At 39.3% G+C, this 23,668-nt stretch overlaps 1 protein-coding gene across 2 annotated transcripts; it reads left to right on the forward strand.

The window, feature by feature from the left end:
* Window positions 1-4,004: 4,004 nt before the first annotated feature.
* On the forward strand, window positions 4,005-22,981 carry MASTL (microtubule associated serine/threonine kinase like). 2 transcript variants are annotated; one of them, XM_062633548.1, is made up of 13 exons: window positions 4,005-4,301; window positions 6,358-6,495; window positions 7,912-8,051; window positions 8,825-8,913; window positions 10,321-10,427; window positions 10,755-10,887; window positions 11,465-11,637; window positions 12,752-13,999; window positions 14,795-14,933; window positions 17,893-18,006; window positions 18,092-18,193; window positions 20,552-20,720; window positions 21,787-22,981. In XM_062633548.1, exons 1-12 carry the CDS (start codon window positions 4,110-4,112, stop codon window positions 20,707-20,709), a joined length of 2,733 nt encoding a protein of 910 aa, XP_062489532.1. In that variant the 5' UTR covers window positions 4,005-4,109; the 3' UTR covers window positions 20,710-20,720; window positions 21,787-22,981. The 2 variants fall into 2 exon arrangements, with proteins under 2 accessions (XP_062489532.1, XP_062489531.1); XM_062633547.1 differs by having other exon boundaries at window positions 4,006-4,301; window positions 20,552-22,981.
* The last annotated feature ends 687 nt before the right edge of the window (window positions 22,982-23,668 follow it).

Below are 23,668 nucleotides of genomic sequence, written 5' to 3' on the forward strand. Positions count from 1 at the left end.
TGTCTACCAGCTCGGCCGGGCATCACCAGGAGCAGCACCATCAGTGTAGCTGCTGCATGTGGATGTAAGAATATGTGTCATTTAGGTCACATCCCGTACAATCACTACTGAAGATGCCATCTTTAAGTACTGGAAATATTTTCAGGGAGTTAAGAGTATACCACGTGTAGGAAAAAAAAAAAATGGAATCAATAACCTAAATACTATTATTTGCATTCAGTTTAAATGTCATTTAAACAGACATTACAGGCGCATTCATCTATACAGGGCAGAATTTGGTCTGATAATCATGCTTTTTCTATGCCTTGTACTATTTTTTTCCATGTGCTCTCCAATTATTTTGGAGGTTTGTTAGCATTTTCTTTCTTTCATCTGACTGCTCTCTTCGTTTTCTCACGGAAAGTGCTATCCCACACTGATTTACCGCAGTCTGGATCAGCGCAGCCATAATGCTGCCTTCCCCTGCCTTCACGCACATCTCTTCTGTTTTCCACTAGCATTCTCGTGATCACAGTGATGTGTCTCAGCTAGCTAATTTGGCAGAAACCTCATCCAACAACAACAAAAAAAAAACCACCCAAAACTAAAAGGTGATGAACATTTATCTGGATCCACCCCATGAAGAAGTTTCCATGCAACTGCTGCCTCAAGGGAAGGGAGTGAATGCTTAGGTCTTAGGTCATCTCTTAGATGTGCTCAGTTGTAGTGGAACACATGCTGCCCCGAGGGTAGAGTTTCACAACTGAAGTAACATGATGTCAGCATGTGATGCCAACAAAAGCAGCAATAAATCGGTTCTGCTCTAAGCTGGGCTTCTCTGCTGAAAATTGCTGCCGAGGAGATACGGCTAAACTAACGTACAGAGTTAAAGGACAAATACAGCCAGGGATAACTTGTACTTAATACCAGTATAGAAAGCTACTTTAAAATATATTTTTTACATTTGCTCATTAAATTGTACCTATTACTGGGATCTGTGGGGTGGATGCACTTTTTCACAAGCACAACCATGGCCTCCCTGTGCCGTGTGAGATTGTAAGTAGTGATGGGACAAGGGATAATGGCTTTAAACTATCAGAGAGTACATTTAGGTATTAGGAAGAAATTACTCATTGTGAGGGTGGTGAGGCACTGGCACAGGTTGCCCAGAGAAGCTGTGACTGCCTCAACTCTGGCAGTGTTCAAAGCCAGGCCGGATGGGTGTTTGTGCAACTTGGTCTAGTGGAAGATGTCCCTGCTCATGGCAGGGAGGGTGGAACCAGATGATCTCTAAAGCCCCTTTGAACCCAAACCATTATCTGAGTCTATGAGTCTGTGTATTTTAAAGCAAAACAAGGGCCTGATGACACTAACCAACTCTGTAAATAGAGACCCATGGCTCTGCACTGACTCTGTAGAGAGAGCTCTTTGCTGATGCTGAGACTGCCAGAGAACAATTCAGGTTCATGCAAGTGAATCATGAACAAAAACATAAGTGCAGTAAAGCAAGGGTTAAAAGAATGACCATGAGCATAAATGAGAGCAGTAAATCTGGTAAACTGAGAAAAGCTGTGTAAGCTGAGAGCAGAAGGCCTGCCTTCTGATAAGGCTGTACTATTGATATGCGGATTGACTCCACAACTCGTTAGAGTTGTAAAGTAGGTATGCTTTATTCAGCGCTGAGGCACATGGGGGTTTCTCCTCCAAAAGCATGCGCGCCTCCCTTTGGCACTCAGTTCGTTTATATTACATATAATGTTTATCTAAACATGAGATTGCTTCATGCCTAATACATATGCAAAACCTATTCCCGTCTAGTATTATAATTAGTTTTCTGCATTCGTCCCTGCGCAGTGCCTCCTGGTGGGGGTCGCTAGGGGGTCGTGAGGATGAAGGCTTGTAGTTCCTCTTCATCACCGCGAGAAAGCTCTTGCTTTCACACAGACTCAATAGGGTTTCGGCTCCTGTCCAAACCTCACGTTCGGTACAAGCTGGTTCTATGTATCTTAAAGCAGAAACTTGTGAAGTTTGCAAATTTTGTTACTCTGGCTGTCTTTTGTTCCTTTGCTTTCTAAAGATACTATTTGAACAAGAATGTCTTAAATATTAAGCTATGAATCTTATCTACTACAATTCTGCCTAGCAGCTGTAACTCCTACAATTCTGCTTCAGCATTCTAGCAACTTTGACTCCTACGGTTCTGCTTCACCCAGCACAGTGACTGCTTAAGCAAGCAGGCACAATGTTAACCCTTTATTTCCCGGTATCAATATCACAGGTGATTTGTCAAAAGGCCTCTGCCCTCAGAACAGAAGGATGGCAGCAAGGTCACTGCATGCTGTAAATGCCATCCCTGCCCTGGCTGTCACAACAGGAAGTCAGGCTGTAGACATGGAGATACCCAAACCAAGGAAACAAAGAAATCGGTGTGATAAACACATAAATGTATTGGCTTTTGCAAATCATAGGTGTGGTTATGTGGATATAACTGTACGAGTTTACAGTAACAGAAACAAAACTCGATAAAGACACAAGACTAGACAACAAGTTAAAAAGGTTCAGATCTCTTGATCACAACGGAGTCACATAGCAAAAGAATTTGTAAAGGTAAAAGAAAGAAGAGGGCAGGCGCTTGGTATAAGGAAAGCTAGTGCCTGGAAAACATGAAGTACTTTTTAGCTTAACTTAGGTTGTAGAAAGAGAACAATGTTTATGTTGTAAGTCTGTGGAATGTAGTGGCCCCACTAAACATGAGTTAATTGTTTCACACTAGTCTTCTAAAGTATCTTTAGTTTTAAAGAACAATGTTTGTGTTGTAAGTCTGTGGTGAGATAACAGGATTTAGTGGCCCCCCTAAACACCATCCTTCTACTTACCAGTTAGTTTAGAGACAGAGCATCCCAAACATCTGCCAGCTTGGGATACTCCTTGTCTGCTCATCCTGCAATAAATTTTGCAGGAAGGTCACACTGTTTTAAATCTTTGCTAGTTATCAGAGTAATTACAGATATAGCTGGTTGTGTAATTACTGGGGGGTCCAACTGCGCCAAAGGTGAAAAGTACACTGTGAGGAAGACTGCTTACTTCATCTTGAAGACCCCTACTCACAAGACTGTTTACTTCATCCTCAAGACCCCTGCCCACAATCACCACAGAGCAGTGCGCAGACGCCAAGAGGAGGAGACTTATGATAATAAAATATTGGAGTTAGTTATAATATCCCCTGCCTATATGCAGGAATTATGAATAGGTATGTAACTGATGTAATAGTGAAAGTATATAAACCTGTAACAAATACTAATCACTCGTGCCTCTGGCTACGGTCATGCGCCTAGTGCTGTTGCTTTTGCTTTATTGACTTTGTCCCTCAATAAAACCTTGTTATCTTGTTTAGAGGAGTGAGTTCGTATTTTACAGCAGGGAGCAGCCCTGCCTGAGATTAAAGGATGCTGAAGTAATAAAAAACTGGAGTGATGACCCACTGCCAAATTTGAAACATAAATGGCAAATTGAGTAGCTATTACTCAGACCAAAGCTTTGACAGATTGTCCTAACGAATGGTCTAAGAAACCCCCAACCCACCACAACAGAATGTAATTCCATGGATGGGTTTTAACTGCTATATGTAATGATGAAATGTTTGAGGAGCCCTTCTAATCAAGCTGGGAAGGCTGTCATAAGGCAACGTGCTTTAGCCAGATACCGTGACAAGAACCTGTCGGAAACACTTGCACTACAGCAACACCCACAGCCCTCGAAGGTGACATCGCAACCAGTTTTATTCAGCTTGACTGTGCCAGTAATAAACACTTAACTCCCGGCTGTAAGCAAAACTGAGGGCGCTGCTAACCGGACACCACCCGAAGCAGCACCGCACGTAGGACACGGAAGAGCGGGCACCTCAGCAACTACAGAGGCGGGTGCAACGCGTCTTTAAAGCACCTCTCCCGGCCCTACCTCTCCGGCCGCCATTGTAACTTCCCCCCTCTCTCCCTCAACGGCCACCGCGCGAGGGTTCTCGCGAGAACACTCCCGCTTCCTCCCCCGCGCCCGTCCGTTGGCCGGCTACCCCGAGGGGCGGGGCTCGCGCCGCTTTGAATCGGTGTCGGGCGCCAGGGCCGGGACGCGACATGGGGACGGTGGAGCCGGTGGTCGAGGCCCGGCCCGAGGAAGGGGATGGCATTGTCGCGGCTGGTCCGAGGCGCCTGGAGGTTCCTCGGCCACCCTCCATCGAGGAGTTCACCATCGTGAAGCCCATAAGCCGTGGCGCCTTCGGGAAGGTGTACCTGGGCCGCAAGGCAGGGAGGCTTTATGCCGTGAAGGTGAGGGGCCACGCGGGCTAGGGGCGCCTCCCCGTCCTCTGCCGCCCTCGGGGCTCGGTACTGTTTCCTCGCTGCCCAGTGTCGCGGTGCTTCCGTACTCTGCTGTCGTTTAACTTAGTGTAAGAAAAGGGGTGCCTAATGAAGGCCTACCGCGACCCGAGTCCCCTGCCTGCTGATTCCTGAGCTTCTAGGGAGCTGCCGCTGTTCTGGCAGGAGCCCGGTGTCTGGGAGATGGGCTGTCGGCATGACTGTTTAGCGTTCTCCTCACAGTCGTATTTGCCTGGAGGCTTTGGGTAGGAGGCACCTGATAACGGCAGCTGTTTCTTAGAACTACCTTAGCTGTCGTTTAGGCTAAAAGCTTTACAAAGTGCCACCGCGCTATTTCCTTCTCGCTTGTAAATACTAGAATCGAATGCATGCAGCTGTCGTGCTCCAGGGACGGTGTTCTCGCATCTAAGTGAAAAGTCTGCCTCTGATATGTATAGGGAAAGCAAATTATTTAAAGAATTTTTGCTGAGTACACATTTTAAAACCCTTACGTTTTCTACATTGATATGCAAAGGATTGAAAGCCAGCCTTGTCAGTGGTAAAAACTTTACTGATGGTGTGAACTTGACCTTGCAATAAAAGGGTTTATAACTATCTTCATAGTGCACAAAGAGGAAAAGTAAAACTAGTCATGCAAAGCAGACGTTGCTCTTCAGAGCTGTGTATATCTATTTATATGATTTACTATAAACGTTTTGAGGTGAAAGCTTATTTGTAAACTATTGTCGTGAAGTTTATGGGCTGTTCACAGCTACAACGTTTAACACATGCTTAAATATTTGTACAGTTAACACTTATTAACAGTGCAGTTCTATGTGTTCTGTGTATATCTTGGAATTTTTTATTATTTTTTTTTTTGCTATCAACTGTGATAATAGTAATGTAGTAGTGGAAACTAGTTTCCTGCAGTTTAGGTGCTGCATATAGAGTGGTTCGATTGCATTACTGCAGTATCTTACACAAGTTTATTGGAAGTTTTGTGACCTAAAGGGTTTTGTGTAAATCCTTTATTGTTGTTGCAGTGAGATTTACGGATTATTCAAGATGCAGAGCTTTATGTGCTAGGTGGTTTTTACAGTTAACATCAACACCTATGTTGATGGTATCAAATTACATTTCTTAATGTCTTGCTGTTTTTAAATGTTACCAAATTCTGTTACTGAATTCCAGTGGTAGCTGTAGATTCAACTTCCGTTATGTTGCATACAGAATGGACAAATTAAATTTGCTTTAATATCACCATCCAGATCTGGACCAAAGATGTTGAAAGTGGGCAGATTTTCAGGGTGTATGCAATGCTTGCCTAAATACCCATCGGCTATGCTTTTATGCACCTTCTGTTCAAGGTTAATGTTAAGTGGCCATCAACATAGATGAATACCGGAATTAGATTGTAAATTACAGTTAAGCTTCTTATTTCTTCATTGTGAGTTGCATGTGTTTGAGGCTTCTCCCCAAGGAAACAAATATTTGTTGGGTGTCTTGACTGTAAATTAAAATTAAGTTAAAATTCACTGCTTTCTCTGTAAAATTAAGAATTGGAGACTGGAATAGTTGCAGTCTTGCACTTGAGGATGCCAAGACAGAATGACTTACTGCTGCACTCTTCAGTCCTCAGAACATACATCTCAGCCTCTGGAGAGCTGGAAAGACTTTGTCAGCAAGTACACATCTAAGCATTGAACAAGCCTTTCTGGTTCTGAGTTGTATGCTGTGGATAAGAGGATTAACTCCAGGCAGCTTAATTTCACATACAACTTAAACACTTATTTTCAAGTGTGTGCAATTGCAGATAATACTGGTAGTGTGATTTCCATTCAGGAGTGAATTAGGAGGAGAGCAATGAAAAAGGTTCTTTAATAACCTGTGTTTCCAATTTTTTTCTGTATGTGAAGTTATAACTGTTTTATTTGTATATCTATGCAAGGTAAGAGATATGTGAACTGACTGATGAATTATGGGTTGAGCAAATAAAAGAATGTTTATTTGATTCCATTTTGTTTTTCAGGTGATGAAAAAAGCAGATATGATCAACAAAAACATGGTTCACCAGGTCCAGGCAGAGAGGGATGCATTGGCTCTCAGTAAAAGTCCTTTCATTGTGCATTTATACTACTCACTTCAGTCAGCTAATAACGTCTATTTAGTGAGTAAATAAATTATTCTGATGGTTTATGATAGGATTGAAAATGGAGTGCAGAGCTTTATTCATGTCAGAAAACTATTTTCATGATGGTAAAAGTGACCAGGGAATGGACTTGCTTTCTTTCTTGGAATGGTTGAACAAGTGAAATATTTCTCTTCCCCTGGTACCTTTTGAAATCTTTCCACCTTTTTTCCTTTTTTTACATGAAAGCCTTTTTCATAGGTAATCTGAGGAATATGTAGAAATCTTAGGGAAAGCAAAACAAGAAAGCATTCTGTTCAAGCGGAATCCAAGGAACTGAAAAATACCCTGTGGCTCACTTAAAGGAAATCTGTTTCACTTGTTGCCTGTGGTCAAAATTCATGATGGTGGTTAGCCTAGATGACAAGAGGATAAATGAGTGGGAAAACTAAATGCTAGTCTACATGGAGCGCTCTGGAGTACAGAGGGCTTGAACGTAATTTTATATGCTGCCTCCACATGAAAATGGTATGGATTAAGACTCTATATAAGGATCTGCTGTATTGTCTTGTTTGCTGTAAGGACAGACAGTGAACAGCTTGATTAAATTGAGGTGATTGTGCTGTGCACTCCTACAATGCATTTTGGGTATAAATGAAGGCTTCTTTTCCTGGAATCTCTGTTTAATTGCTGTGTAGAGTAGAGGAGTTCAGGGTGAAGGATTTTAAAGGAGATGCTAATCATAATATATGGAATAGTATTGTATGTTGGAATCTAAGTACTGATGAGATTGATTGACAGAAAAGCCCATAAAATCATTCTTGTTATTGAAAAGTGAGCTTCTGAAACCCTGCTGACTTTTCTTTTGTATTGACTATGACATGGGCCATAATAATGTGTGGGTTTGATTAAATTTTTTGTGTATTTTTGTTAAACATGCTTGTTTCTTAAATACAGTAGCTCTCACTGTATACATTCCTGGAAATTTGCATTTATTTCACAAGGCTCAGATCTGAATTTGCTATTGTGTATAAATACTAGCAAAATAAAATCATTGAGATACCTGTTCTATACAAACCAAATACCAGTGGTATTTGGCTTCAGGCCTTGAGCTTCCCAGAAGTGCTTTGTAATTTATTTTCTGTAATACAGAAATCTGTCAGAAATTAAAAAGCTGAGCTGACTGCAGGAGTTACTTGAGAGCTGACTATTGAAAGTAGGCTAGGCAAATAAAATCAGCAAATGGTCTATTAAAAGAAAAATGTTTTATGTCCTCTATAATTTGAAGTTTTAATTTTATCCAAGTGAAAAGTACCCTGTGAGAAATGAAGTTGGCACAAGGAAGCCGCTTTTGTATTCTGCTCTTTGAAGTTACGTCTTCCTAGGGGTGAAAGATATTTTTTATGTTTGCAAATTTTAAATGCATTTTAAAAATTTAAAACATTTGAATGGCAGGTGATGGAGTACCTTATTGGTGGAGATGTCAAATCTCTTCTCCATATTTATGGATATTTTGATGAAGAAATGGCTGTTAAGTATATTTCTGAAGCGGCATTGGCTCTTGATTATCTTCACAGGCATGGGATAATCCACAGGTAAAACCTACTTTTTGTTCTCTTACAAATAAGCATCTGGTAGTTTGAGTTTTTAATTTTTCCCTCAAACACATAACCAATCACCATTTCATAGTAACACTTGACTCACTTGCTAGAGCTTCTGAAAGGTCTTTTTGCATGTGTACATTGCAGCAATGTCATGAAACAATTAAAATCTTTCTATGTATGTTAACCAGACAAACATACTACACTGCTTTCCCCTGCCTGTGCATTCTTCCCCCAGTACTGAGATGTATTAGTAACTATGCTGCCTCCTAGGTCCCCTCCCACTCTTAAATGGTTGTTAGTTCTGAGTACTGCAAGCATGTAACTGTAGGACAAATGGACATTGACTACTCTAGTGCTTCCCTTGTAGTGAGAATTCTTTGCTGCATTCAGTAATGCCACACAGAGAAAAATATTTTACTGGAGGCTTGCTTGTCATATGTTGGAACTACACATTAGTAAATGTTGTGATGTTAGTACTCACAAAAAACTTTTAAAACCTTGTCCTGCTGAACCCAGGACAAACCTGATGAAACAAATACATAACGTGCATGGTCGTTTTACAAGCTGACAGGTTTGTACAATTTTTAGTGCTAGAAATGTTTAATTGTTTTGGTGCATTCCTTCAGATAGAATCTTCTGCTGGCTAAGAGTTGTTACTGAAAACCAGCTATAATCAGTGTTTTGTATTGAGTGTTTCTGGATAGGTAACTTTCTTAATATTGCTCAGTTGTCTTTGCTGACTTGAACTATGTTCATGTCTTTAGGGATCTGAAGCCAGACAATATGCTCATTTCTAATCAGGGCCATATAAAGTTGACAGACTTTGGGCTTTCCAGAGTTACTCTGAATAGAGGTAAGGGTTGTCTGTATCCTTTTGCTTGTATTGAATTGTGTGTTTGTGTCATGTGCCCATATTCCTGAATGCTTGATATCCCCATAGAGGGCAGCTTTCAATTAAATAAGCACAAATGTTGCCCTATTATCTGTTTTCTAGTAGGTAAGTAGTAATAAGGCCCATGCTGTAAAGGGCCTGCTCTATACCTTGCACTTCAGAAGCTAAAATATTTATTCTTTGGGATGAGGGTCCATGAAATATGATTTAGAGCCATTTCCCTTGAGGTGTATGGATTTAAAAGTTTTATATGAAGTTCACTAAGAGAATTCAAATGGTGAATGAATAATTCTGGCTTTTTTCTTTGTGTTTCTCTGGCTATTTCTGTACTTGTATATATTTTTTCCACCTTGAACCTTCCTTAATGTGAGAGACAGGAGGAGGTGGTGAGTCTCTAACAGAAGATTATAAATCAGTGCTTTAGTATATGAACATACTGTTTTCAAGTAGCAGAAAATATAGCTGAATAGCCAAATGACTGTCTGGCACAGGCAATAGGCTGCATGTCTTAAGGTGAATAGCCAGTTCCTGAACTAGTTTGCATCTCCAACCCTTTAGGTGCGTAAGTCAGCCTAATGCCAAACAGCACCAGGTTTTTTTTTCTGTTGTTGTGTTTGGTGTAAGTGGGTTTTGTTGTTTTGTGGGGTTTTTGTTGGTTTTGTTTGTTTGTTGTTAGTTTTTTGTTTGGTTTTGTGTGATTGCTGTGGGGTTTTTGGGGTTTTTTCTTTTTTTTTAGGCAGTTGCTGATGGGTACATCCTTTTTATTGAGTTAAAGGAATGTAGAAATTCAGAGTTGTCTATAGAGTTTGCCTTTAAGCGTATAGAGGAAAATCCTAAGTTTAGTGTGTTTTCAGTAATATGCTGCTTTAACTGATAAATTCTAATGGGACATACTGTGTCTAGCTGAACAGATGTAAGCTATAAACTTACTTGCTTTTAGCGAGCAAAAAATGGCATCTAAGGTTAAACTTTCACCTATGAAAAATTTGCCTGTAGCTTTGTTGCAATATCTTTGGGAGAGAAAGCATGCTTTGAATTAAATTTACTATCTTAGCCCACAGGCAATAGGCCAATTGCTACCAAAAAACAAAGCTGTTATCAAGTTAGAATATGTAACACTTCCAACATGGTATGTTGGAAATTGGACTTCAACAGTTTCTGTATTTGTAAACTGTAGTTTTATGATATACAGGATATCCTCTTGAATAAGTATGTATGGATAGGTCTTCATTTGGGTTTGGTGGCTTCTTTTATATATTTGTCCAGTACGTGGCACCACCTCTTAACACTTAAGTAAATGCCTGCAAATTTGCTTATTTAATAGCAAAAGCAAAAACTGACCTGCTTTGTATCTTTTTCTGTTTGTAGAGATAAATATGATCGATATCCTTACTACACCATCAATGGCAAAGCCAAAGCAGGACTACTCGCGTACTCCAGGACAATTGTTGTCTCTCATCAGTTCTCTGGGTTTTGTAAGTAATTTTCACAATCTTTAAGTACTTCATTCTTTTGGCTTGCTTACTACTTTTTATGTAATAGTAAGAGTGTTCAGGCTATACTTGCATCTTTTCTGCCAGCTGGTAGCAGGACTTGTTTCCAGTACCTTGAAGTTCTGACGTGATTACCTAGGACTATGTTTCAAACTGCTGACTGTCAGTTGTGCTTCAAAAAAATTGGTAAATGGGCATGGCTAAACTCCAGTGCAGACATAATAAAGTATATGTGTGGTTACACTCCCAATCCTGGATGTTTTGTTCAGACTTCATTAACTTGTAACTATACTTCTTACTGTTTGATAGTATACGCCTGTTGGAATGAAAATGCCGGAGTACAAGTCAAGCGAATCATCTGAGAGTCTGCATGGAATGGTTTCTCCCTTACCTGTGGTCCAAAAGGAAGAAACCCCTCTTTCAACTAAATTATTCAAAACATGTGGGTATACTACACCTTGTACTGAGTAATACTCTGGCTGTAAGATTGTAGTCTTTCAATTTTATGAGAGTAGCTTGAACCCACTTGATGAAAGGTGTGCTTCTGTCAGTGTCTTGCTGTCTACTACCCCTCTAGTATGTGAGGTCTGACATGGTTTCACTTACACTACTTACGTCATCTTCTGATTTTTTTTTTTTTCAAATGCACAACTACTGAATGCAAAATGACCCTTTAAGATTTTACATAGATAGTGCGAGTTCCTGGCATTTAACATAATAATGTGTGCTTTTGTTTAAATTGCCTTATCTTACTGCTTCCTCATTTCTGACCTGAAATGAGGAAGAAGGCTACCATGGCACTAATGTTCATATTGCTTTTAAATTCTTGGTAAGTCCTTGCTTCAAAAAATGAGTGAATTAACTATGCAGGAAAGATGAGAGAAATGAATGTCATGCATGGCTTTCCATAACTTCCTTCAGTATGAAAGCTTGCCATACTGTGAAGCTGGTTAATATTTGTTGCCTATTTGTATCAATGCTTGATTGTTTTTATTTTTTTTTTCCTTTCCCCTCTCAAGATCTTGATACTTCTCCATTAACTCCTGTGATGCCAGTGAGAAGTTTAACTCCTACTCTGCTTCAGTCAAGAAAAAGGTTTGGTACCTCCAGTGCCAGTAGTCAATCCCAAAAATACCTGTCTGGTATGGAATCGGGATGCTGCAGCAGCCCCAGGTGGGAGAAAGATGTAGAGGTCAGGACTGTTTTATCTTCCCACTATACATTAAAACTAGTTTGTAGTTTTATATATACTGCTGCAGATATCCTCTATTTACTTCCCCCAGTTATTTCAGATGTAGAGAAGCCTTCCTACAGTAGGAGCAGTGGCTGTAATCCTTGCTGAGTAGGAGTTTTGGATCAAACTAGTAGTATTTCTTTCTTCAAACCAATAGTAGTCCTGTGCAGCATAACACAAAAAGCAAAGGCCACTTAATCTGCAGCCCAGGCTTCTGCTGGACAGCACTGGCTTAGCCCTGTTCTTCACAAGATGGGCAATGCTGGGAGCACTGGCTCTTTGGAAGCTGATCTTATCCGTACAGTTGTATTAGCTCAGCATGCAGACAAAAGAATTTCTTTTAAAAGGCAGAACTTGGTAAAAATTATAAAATACACTTCTACTAGCTATTAAAAATGGGAAAAGCTTAAGGTTTATACTGCTGGAAGGTTTTGTGTCAATTATTCAAGCACCAGTAGTTATAGCTGGTGTTGTATACAAAATACTTTCTCCTAGTTTAAACTGTTAATGAAATTCTGTGCAAATACAGACCGAAAAGAAAATGCTGCTATGATATTTGGTCCTTTGCACAATTCCTCATGTTTAAAATAATTTATAACTTTGTTATATCTGTCCATTTCTCAAGATGATGTTTTCAATATTGTGTTACCAGAGTGGTAGTAATACAAGATTTTTCTTTTGTCATCTCTGAAGTATAAACAACAGGGTAGTATGATGGGGTTCTTTGATTTGGGCTTTGTTAGAACCTGAGAACTTCTGTAGCTTAACTTCTTAATATAAAATCAGAAATACAACTTTAATTGCTATATTTCTTTCTTAAGCATTTAAAAATACTTTTATTTTCTATTGTATTCTACCAAGCTTATGTTCTTAAAGTCAAATTATCCCTAATCTAGTTTTGATTTTTTTTTTTCATGTATTATGTCATGTTTGTCACTGCTAGTGCTTATAAAGAATAAGTGATGCTTGGCAATTTGCAATTTTTTTTATGGAAGTGGAACTGAGGTATTTTAGGACATTTCTATAATGCTGTAGCCCTATTTTTCTTGATACTCAATCTGCTTGTTTGTAGCAAAGTGAAGATGAACCATGTTCTACAACAGGCAAACCAAGTAACAGTGGGTCAACTCTCCTTTCAAATGTAGAATTACAGAATAGCAAAGGTTTGAATATTTTAAAGACAAAAGAACTGGAGTCTGCCATTTCTCCCATCAGCAGCAATGACTCTGGCAATCAGCAGAAGTTGGGAAGTGAACGTTCTGATATAACAAATACTCCTGTGACCGCACTGGATATGAAAGGCATAGTCAGAAAATGTCTTTCTGAAAAAAAGATTTGGGAGGAAAAACTCTTCATAAGTGAAAGAGATAGGACTAATGAAACACCAGAAGCTTCCAATGGACGACAGTCATGGTCAAGGCAGAATGAGCCTGTCGAGCCTATTAAAAAGGAAGAGATTTTTGAAAAGCCAGGTGTAAAAAGAAGCTTTGAATTAGTTGACACTAGTCCTTCTGAGGAGCTTAACTATGTTAAGAAAAGCAATGCAGAATATAAACGTGGCTGTCAGATCATAGAATTTCCAGCACATAAAAGGACAGGTTTGACAACAGAAATTCAATCCTTAATGCTTCGTGATGATGGATGCCTACAGGACACCTGCAAAAGCAAGGAACAAATTCAGAGTCTTATTGGTAACCAGAAAACAATGGAAAGTTCGCTTATTTCAGTTATAGCCAAAAATCTTGCATGTGATCTGGATGCTGACTATGAAAAGGATAATAAAAAGGAGTATATGAACTCAAGTTTTTTTGGCAGTGATGATGAAAAGCCTTCAGGAATCCTCAGTGCAGATTCTGACTTGTCGTTTCCTGAAATGTCTGTTGCAGAAAACCATTTAGAAAAGCATCTTTTAGATTTGGACAGAAGTGTTAAAGACCTTTCCTTTGAGCAACTAGAACCAGAAGGCGTGCTTGTAACATCACCGAAGTCCCAAGATGCCACACAAAATGGAGAGGAAGCACATGCTGTCCAGGAATACAAGCCATTACCTGATGAAAAGGGTAATGACCAAAAACACATGAAAGAAACTCACCATGAGATAGTATCTTCTCCTTCAGAAAAGATGATGGAAGCACTGAATATGTTAAAAAAAAATGCTGTTGTTTTTCGAAGTTATAATAGCCCAATTAATATGTCCAATATATCTGAGCCATGTAGCATGGCTTCCTTAGATATAATGGATGTTTCACCTGCTTGTAGTGGCTCTTACCCAACAGCTATTACTCCATTACAGAAAGGAAGGCCATACCAAGTCTATCAGGTATGTAAGGAGACATTTGGATTCTTTGTGTGTGCATTAGGCATTAGTGATCTAAAATTTTCAGTTGCTAATTTAGAGGGAAAATTGTAGTAGCTTAAGGTAGTCTGTCATAGTGACCTTTGTGGACGGGCTTTCACTTGTTGCACTTCGGTGGACAAAATTACAGTTATTGGTAAGCTCTTGAAGAAATTATGTGTCCACTGTTTTGCTTGTGTCTCGGCAAGTGTTGTCTGTCCACCTCTTGGAGAAATCCTTTACTCTTACAGTGTACCAGTAAAGAAAGCCTGGGCTATTTTGTCTCACACATTTAGTGCAGTATGGTATTTTCTGTGGGTAATTGTATGCTTCCTGATGTGATGGGAAGGCTTTGCTTTATTTATTTATTTTCCATCCTGCATTCCTCCCAAGACAGTCTGCAAATGCTGTTCAGGCACAATAAGAACTATTGTGCCTGCTGTTTTCTTATACTGGTAATGTGTACTGCCACGTATCAATTGCAAGCTTATTACGAAGCTTAATGTAAAAAGTTGCTGTGGATTTGACATTGGAGAATGAACTTAGGCAAAAGTTTCCTTAAGAGTAGGTATCTTAACTTTTTATGTTTTAAGATAGTTGAGATAAAGAAATGGAAACACATTTCACAATTTCTCAGGGAATGTACATTGTGATATGTGTTTGACTTTGCTATTGACTTTAAGTATCAGCTGTTGCACCAATGGGTGCAACTAAACCTGGAGATGGGAGTTTCTCAGCTGTTTTTGATTGACATCTGAAGTCTTTGTTGCCCCTTTTAAGACACCTCATCAGGGAGATGCTGGCACACCGTATAGGACTCCAAAGAGTGTAAGAAGAGGAGCTGCTCCAGTAGAAGGTGAACGCATCCTGGGGACCCCAGACTACCTGGCACCTGAGCTGCTTTTGACAAAGCCTCATGGTAAGACAAACCATGGAGTTTCTAAATACTAGTTAAGGTGACATGTTTACATTTCTAAAGGTCTCTACAGCTCTAAACCCTTTAAATAATAAGACTATAAGTTATTTAAAAATACCTAGTGCTTAGCTTTGGCCAACATGCATGGCTGTGTTTGTTCAGCTGCCCCTCCACTTTTTTCACATCTCCAAAGGTTTTGACTGTCTAGTGTAGTCTTGTCTGCTGTTAGTCTAATGCACTGGAAGTGGGCTTAGGCAGCCTGGGACTTGTATGTGGTTTAGGAATCACAACTTGGTCATCCTGAGTGTTCTTAAAGATTCTTTGGGGTGGGGCAGGAGGAACTTAGTGAAATTTAGTATGAAAGGATTAAGCCTTTGTTTATTGATATTAGTGTTATGTGTATCCAGACAAGCTTATAAAGTTGCATCCAACTCAGTTACTGAGTTGAATAACTTCATGAAACACTTAAGATGTTGGCAGGATCTTTCAGACAAGTGGACAGTAGTAGCCATCAATTTTATGTTGCTTTTCAAAAATACAGTAAAAAAATAGCAGAACTTTGAAGTCCATAAATTTCTTTGGCTCAAATATTGAGATCAGCAAGAAGTCTTGAAGTATTTTCCTGCTAACTTGCAAGAGCCATTAACAAAATAACTGCAATGTATCCCTGATATATTTGTTGTATTGATAATTACGTTTTATTTCCATATCAAAAGTATACTTCTATTTTGTAGAGCTAATAGTCTTAGGAAAATTGTATGAGATAAGTGATCTTCATTGAGAAATAAAACTAATCTGTGGAACAATAAAATTCTGCTGTATGCAGCTAATATATGTTAACTAAAACTGCATGAAGTGACTTAACAATTTAATGACTAAAGTTACTAAACATACATAGTTGTTTAGCAATTCCGCTTAATTCTGGTGATTTGGCAGGCATTAAACAGGATAATAGCTTGGAATACAATTAATGCTACTTAGACAATGTGAAACTTTGTTGCAAGGTGACATTTGTGCAGTTACTGATTGTCTTCAGGACTTCAGTGATAACTTGCAAAGAGTCTGGGGTTGATGTCAAGAAATAGCAAATCTCCCATTACCTTCATGAAGGCAGGGCTTTCTGGCTTCAGAACTTAAAACTTTCACTCGCTAAATATTTCTGGTGTTGCTGACTTGCTTGTAAATGTGGTTGTAGTCCTAAACTGTAGCCATGTTACAGAACCATTTCTGTTTCTAACTTAAATTTAGCATTGACATCTATCTTTATTGTTGAGTTACTACCTTAAGAAAAAGTGTATTCCTGTGCCTTCAGAGAATCATACCTGATATTTGATGTTCATGTAGGGTTTTCATGCAATAATTATAATTTTCTTGCTTCATTGTCTTTTCATATGCAGGGACTCTAATCTCTGGTGAGTTTGCTATATGCTGTGCAAAAATGGAGTGTTCAGCATAACTGTAAACAGTCAAAGTAAAACTAGATCACAATTTCAAAGAAACTTGTTTGAGTGAACAGCATTTCTATATGGAAAGAAATGCCCATTATGCACTGCACATAAGAATCTGCTGTTTCCGTAAGGCATTCAAGAAACATCAGTGTCACTATGACTAGGCCATCGGAAATGGCACACATAAGCCTATACGTCAGGAGTAAAGTCAGCATTCTTAAAGACATTGTGTAAAAGGAAATAAACCTTTTTTCATCCTTTCACTTTATGCAGTCAGTCTGATTTACTTTGTGTGTGGACAAAAAAAAAGGCCCAAATGCTTGAGACCTGGTATTTGTTTCTTGCTTCAAGTATTGATAAACATAGTTTAGTAGGGGTATGTAGTAGGAAGTTAATCTAATCTCTGGTTAAACTTTGGGTGGGAAAAATTGCTGGTGATACCCATGTTACTACACTGTGCGGAGTTGTGATCTTGCTAGACTTTGACTGAAGTTGGGAGTATTTTTACCTGAATGTCCAAGTACCTCTAACAGTGGATGCGATCGCACAGCTTTGATATGCTTATAGCTTAGTGGGCCACTTATGCAGTTAAAACTTGCTGAAAGTGTGCTAGATTACTAGTTACACATTTCAGTTTTCAGCATTTCTAAACTTAGTTGATAGGCCTTTCGAAATGGCTCAAAACATTTGCTTTCTTAACTGTCTTAATTTTTTTATGTGCCAAAAACAAAGCTGAGAAAAATTACACATGCCTTTAGAAGACTTCTCTTTTGCAGCAAGTGTGGCATCTGTTCTTTATACAGCAGAGTGGGCATGGCTTGAAGATGCAGAAAGCTTAGAATGCATGCAGTAGTGTCTGAGGTTGCTTTGCCTACTTGTTTTAAGTAGGCTAGTAAGATGGTTTTGGAAAGAAAAAAAACCTGGAATGAGAACCAAAATTACTTAGTAAGAGGAGAGATAGCTAGTGATTGTGTTGCCCTCATCAGCTTTAATGTAATGTGAAACAATTCCAGCTTCTCACATGTGGCTCATCTCTGCAAGCTGTCTTCAATAATTTGACATGAACTTAGACAAATAAATGAAGTTCAGTAGTTTGAGTTCCTGGAGTCCTCTCAAAGAACTGAGAGAAGGATACGGGTTATGACATGGAGCACTGCTCCAGGCTCTAGAGCAGGTAAAGGCAGCTGTTCTTACTGTGAAACAATTTCTTGGAGAAGCCAGCTCCTGGACTCCCTGTGATGGGAGTTGATTATTAGATTGTTTTTAAAAGCCCCCTTGCTTTTATCAGTAAACCCTGGTATTATCTATAATGAACTAAGGAGCAGACTAGCTTCTAAAAAAGCCCTTTAATATACTTTTAATTTTTCTGCATGGCTATTAAGTACAACTTATTTTGTCTCTTCATTTCCAAAAACTTTGTGGGATTTAAACACTTCAGTTTCTGTCATGACTAAGCTTCAAATCTGTGCAAATATCATTCGTGTTAGTATAATGACCTGGATTTCTCTTATCAGGTTCTGCTGTAGACTGGTGGGCCCTTGGAGTTTGTCTGTTTGAGTTTCTAACTGGAATTCCACCTTTTAATGATGAAACACCAACACAAGTCTTCCAAAATATTTTGAAGAGAGGTAATCTGTCTCTAACTGGGGGAAAGTATGTATGTCCAGCATTTGTTTTATGGCTTGAGTTACTGATTCTTCTGCATCTTTGTAGATATTCCGTGGCCTGAGGGTGAAGAAAAGCTGTCTGATAATGCCCAAAATGCAATAGATATTCTTCTAACAATTGACAGTACTAAGAGAGCTGGACTGAAGGGTTAGTACTAAAATTCTCTTATGTTCCTTGCAACTAGTTAAATACGACAAAGTGGTGATGTCCTCCACCTGAAACTTAGACTAAATCTTTAATGCCAGTTTGGGTACCATATATAGTGCCAGAACACTTAAGTTGTGGTATTTTCTGTATGTTTGTAGATACTTGCCCTCTTGAAGGAAATTTTGAGTGTTTGGAAACACAGGAAAATTAGAGTGTTTCCTGGTTTGTTTTTATCGAACTTTTGATTAGCTCTAAATGCTGTTCTGCTGTGGATGTTTAGTGTTTGGTATCTGATGTACCAAAGTTCACTCTTGCCTAACTCAGTAACAGGTATTTGTGGGTTTTGACCTGATCGATTTGAGCAGGGGCTTGATTAAAAGCCTATAATTTGGGAGAAAAGCCTCCTGCAAAAGTTACTTCAAAGGAGCTTTTTCTTAGGAGTCAGCCTGTCTTTACTGAATGTACAGAACAGTTAGATGCTATGTACTATACAAAGTCTATGTAATATTTTTCCCTTGTAGAAGGTCTTAAATGTGTACAGTTCTAATGGTGACTATATTTTATTTAAAAAATAACATGAAGGAAAGTTACAGTGAGAAGTTTTCAAAAAGGTAGAAGGAATCTTGAGAAAGCTACCCTAGAAATCACTAGAGAAGGAAATGATTATGGAAATGCTTAGTCAAAAAGAGACTAAAGACTAGAAACTGAAACCAGGCCAGATCAAATCAGAGAAGGCACACAGTTATAAATGAAGATCGTGATGTCAAATGGGAATTCTGTGGCTCTTTCATGTCTTACAAAAAAGCATCTTATTGTCTTGATTTGAACATGTTTCAGTTAAACACAAGTTATTGTCTTTATCCCTGCACATTAGGGTGAAATCTAATTGCCTGCCATGCATAGAAATTTTAACTAGGTAACATAATGGTTTCTTCCAGTCAGAAGTTTTTGGAACTCCATTCTTTGTCAGGACCTTTATAACTCTATCTGATCTCTCTAGCCAATTTATAGGCTGCTGAAGTGAGTGAAGTTCTGTGAGTAGCTTTCAGGACAACTGTTAAGCTTTCCTCATTGTGACTGAGTTTCCATCACTGCCTGTTGTTTTCTCCAAAACACATGCTCTCACTCTCTCCAGCATAGAAGGCTAGCTTACTGAGAGAAATCCTGGTTATACCATGTCCTAGCACAGTGCTTCTGCAAGTTTAGTCTTACCAGATAGGAGAAGCTTTAATGAAGCATTTGGCAGAGAATGCTGGTTCCAATGTCTGGTTTTGGCTTTTACCGCCCCTCTTTAGACATACATATAGACAGGAGCTGACTGACAGCTTTTCTTGGGGAAAGACATTGAAGTCTGCTCACCTTTTCAGCTGAAGACAGTTTTCAGTGTATGGGAACTCTCTTAAGAGCAGAACTATGGACAGTTCTGAGATAGTGGATCTGTTCAGTGCCCTGCTGCATATATGGGAGCTGAAGCGATTAGAAGACTCTGATTTATTGCCTTTTGACTAAAATAAGCAAATAGTGTTACATTATTTGATCAGGAAATGTAGAAATAATAAACATTAATGTCTTACTGTCTATTGGGTAAAAGCATGAGCTATGTCCTTAGAATTAAAATTTGCAGTGAGTGTTTGTCTTGGTCAAACCTCCATCTTCTAAATGCTATTTTCACCTGTCCTATTTGCTTTTGATTTGTGTGGGGTAGGTGATAAAAACATGGGTTTGTCACCTGCTGTGTTGAAAAGGTGCTTTCTTGGATTGAATCCAAGTAGCAAAGTCACTTTCATCAGGGAGTGGTGTTTTCAGGCTATGCAGAAGAAACACCAGACCTTGTGTGGCAGGAGTTGTGTTCTGGTCAGAATGGACAGGACAAGGGAGTTCTCCTTGAGTCAGCAAGTCTTGCAGCTTGGTTAGTTAACCTTTGGGCTGGGAAAGATGAATCTGGTGGTCTGTGGTATCTTTTACCATAACAGTGTTTAGACTCCTGTGTCCAGTAGGAGGCCAGAGAGGACTGTGCAGAGCAGAGAAACCATGAGCTAGGAAAAGGCAGGTGGCCTGGAGGAATGGAAGAAGGTGGGAGGGACTCTGACATGTTCACTCAGCACAGACCTTTGGCAAAATGAGAAACAGGCATTGAAGTGATGCTTAAAGTTTCTGTGGTGTCCTAGCATATGAGGCATGCCCCAAGGGCACCTCTGATCTGCTGTGTAGAACAGGTTCTCTGGCTGGGGGAAGATGGTTGGTTGGCATGACTGTTGTTTGATCCCACTGAGGTTACAGTTATCCATCAAGGGAACAAAGTGACTATGGGGCTTGGACAAGAGGATGTTTATAATGCTTGTGTGACTTCTGTTTCAGAACTAAAAAATCACCCTTTCTTTCATGGTGTGGACTGGGATAATCTACAAAATCAAACTATGCCATTTATACCTCAGCCGGATGATGAAACTGATACTTCTTACTTTGAAGCTAGGAATAATGCTCAGCACCTGACTGTGTCTGGATTTAGCTTATAGCATCAAGATAAGTGAGCCTTCTCCATGTTTTTGCACATTTACAGGTTGTCCTACTACACTAGCTTGGTCTTAAGCAAGTTTCCTTGCCAAATTTAGAGTGTGCTTTAAGTTAACAGTCTGGTTTTATTATTGTATCCTTTATTCTAAAGTGAAACTACTGTATGAATCTTAGCTGGTATCAAGTGCCTTCATGCTACATTTTCTCGCTTACTGCACCTTACTAGGAGACCAGAACGTTGTATTTCTTGGAGCTGATAACACTTGGCAATGATGGGACTTTTTTCATAGCAATGAGTAACTCCAGCAAGGTGGTATGAAGTTATTTCCTCCTTAAACATAGTGGGGAAAGGACATGAGTGCATGTAAACTGTAGCTAATTATAACTTACCTATTGGTGGGTTGGTGTGATGGCAGCCTTGTCTGGGAGTAAACCATTCTGGTCAGTTTACTTATACAGCCACTGTACAAAACTGTTTCTATTTCAGGTGGGAAATTGAAATGTTAATGCAGTGTTGAAATGTTTGTCTTCTGTTTATCTTATCCCAAGAAGGGGTGGGAAGAGGCAGTGTTGCTCAAAGCTAACTCAATGAGATGTGGTGTTGACATTGACAGCAGCTGTCCTGGAGAAGGATACTTGGGGAAGTCCAAATGCTGTTTAAATTGTTGCACTGTAACCACTTGCACCATACCTAGATGGATTGGACAGTATATGTTTTAGCAATTACTCATTTTAAATAGAAAATTCTGAGTGTGTGTGTGTGTGCTCACTCATGTTGGATGATAGAAAACAAAATCACCTGAGTGTTTGCCAGTAAGTGAAGTAGTATTCATACTGAAGCTGCTGTATATTAAAGACAGCAACATACTGTAAACAGGCTGTTCTGTAAACTCAATAACCAGATCTTAGATGTTACTAGAACTTACATTACAAGTGTATATTAAGTATTCTAAATCCTAATTAGGGGGATATATTTGAATCTATTTTTAAATGCAACATACAACTTGCATCTGCTAGGTTTTAGAGGTTTATTTGCACATCATTCTGTTTTAATCACTTTTAATATTTTTCTTGCATAGGTATCTTTGTCAGCTGACTTATTGAAGAGGTTTGTGTTTGAGGTTTGTACTTGTTAGATAAAGATCACTTGTGCTGGTGGTGCCAGCCAGTGGCTGCCTGTCGGAAGCCAAGTACTCTGCTAGTGAGTTTGCCCAAGTGGCTTTTGAGTTTCATGAAGTGACCTGTCTTTCAAAAGCAGAAGAGCTGTTCCTCCATTGCCTTGCTTCTTGGGAGACAAGACTTACTAAGGGAATTCTGAGCAAGCAGTGTCTGCTAGGTTCCTACTGCTGCTCAGGGAGCTGCAAAGTAATAGGGATGGGAGCAAACAAGATGTTTCCTACAAGGGCAAAAAAAGCTAATTCTTAACAGCTCAGAATGAGAAATCCCACTCTAGGTGTGATAATGTCAACATAGCGAAGCAGAATCTTGGCAAGTTCCAAAGCACACAGTGACTCTCACTCCCTTTGCTAAGGACTTCAATAGCAACAACTTAGAAGCCTTCTGAAATCAGTGTTACATGAAAAGGTGCGAACAATAAAATGTGACGCGCTACTATAGCAGTGGCCATAGGCAATGTTCTCTGAACATGGGGAGAAGTTCTTTACCATTTTTCCTGTGTATAGTCAGAATATATAAACTTAGGGAACACCTGAAGTAATCACTGGTATTTTACATAATTTATTCTTCCATTTCTAGTAATCTGGTTTAAGAAAGCTTAGGCTTACAAAGATGTACCTGTTTCATGCTGAGGAAAATACTCCAAAAATGTGTAAGGAAATAATGAAAACAACACCACAGCAGCTCTGGGTCTTCAGTACTTTACTAAATGGTTACAGCCTGTTCCCATTTTGTGTATCATACATTCCTCTCACAGCACAAAACACTCACTGCAGGGGTATGACACATTAAAGATAACCCCTTGAAATAATTCTCAATCAGCTGCAAGGGTCAAAGCAAGCTTCTATCAAAAGCTTTTCTTTACCAATCACAGTGAGTTACAGAACTGATTAGTCTTTTAGGTAATCTAGTGCTCGTGTGCACAGCCAGAGCTGGTGCTCCACCAAAACACTGGGCATTAAAAAAAAACTTTTTGTTTTATGAAAACCTGAAGTGTTTGTATAAAAACTTTCATTTTGGAAGAAAATTATGGTTGTTCTACCCTAGTTGTATAATACAATACAAACCCATGAGTTCTGTACAACAATAAATAGGCTGCCTGACAAACCAGAATGTTTAATGTGACCAGTTACCACCACACTGCTGCCAGGAGCTGTTAAATTCTGCACGAGCAGCACTTAAGACTTGCAGTACCCTGTTGTCCTTGATGTCTTGCATTTATCCTTATCGTAGCAAATGTGGAATTGAATTTCACATTGACTGTTGGGGTTGTGGTGTGGTTTTGCCTGTTGGGGTGTTTCTTTGGTTTTTGTGTTTTGTTTTTTTTTTTTGTGTGTGTTATATTTTTGTTAAAAAGGTGAATCCTAACTTTATTCTTCAACATGGAGTTCAGTGTTACCTTTCAATTGTGCTGATTTTGCTCTACTTATTGACTTAAAATGTCAACTGACTGACTTCCAGGCAAAAGTACAAGCTGTAATATAGCTGAAAGATGTAAAGTTTCTTCTGATTAGTAATTAACTACAGCTATTTGTGTAAGCTGGTGGAAGCTGGACACTTTGAAGCTATGGATACAGTTCAGTACCTTTAAGATCCTCTGTACCATCTCTGAAAGCTGTACACCTACATGTAAACGTGTGAATGAGGTGCATCAGGAGAGTGTTTTCTTAAAGTGACTTTCAACCTAGAGCACCCTTCCTGTGTAATCATGTCTGTCTCTCACTTTATGATAAGAAATCACTCACTCTCAGAATTTTATGCTACAGCCACAATGGCTTCAGGTCT

Source organism: Pezoporus occidentalis, unplaced genomic scaffold, assembly GCF_034315485.1.
Source record: "Pezoporus occidentalis ecotype Australia unplaced genomic scaffold, CSIRO_AGI_Poc_V1 ctg40, whole genome shotgun sequence".
NCBI lineage: Eukaryota > Metazoa > Chordata > Aves > Psittaciformes > Psittacidae > Pezoporus > Pezoporus occidentalis.

Bases quoted from the DNA above. Each gene is read 5' to 3' on its own strand.
- MASTL (XM_062633548.1), top strand. From the start codon at position 4,110: ATGGGGACGGTGGAGCCGGTGGTCGAGGCCCGGCCCGAGGAAGGGGAT. The intron at 10,428-10,754 runs GTAAGTAATTTT...ACTGTTTGATAG, and splicing joins TCATCAGTTCTCTGGGTTTT to TATACGCCTGTTGGAATGAA. The intron at 18,007-18,091 runs GTAATCTGTCTC...GCATCTTTGTAG, and splicing joins CCAAAATATTTTGAAGAGAG to ATATTCCGTGGCCTGAGGGT.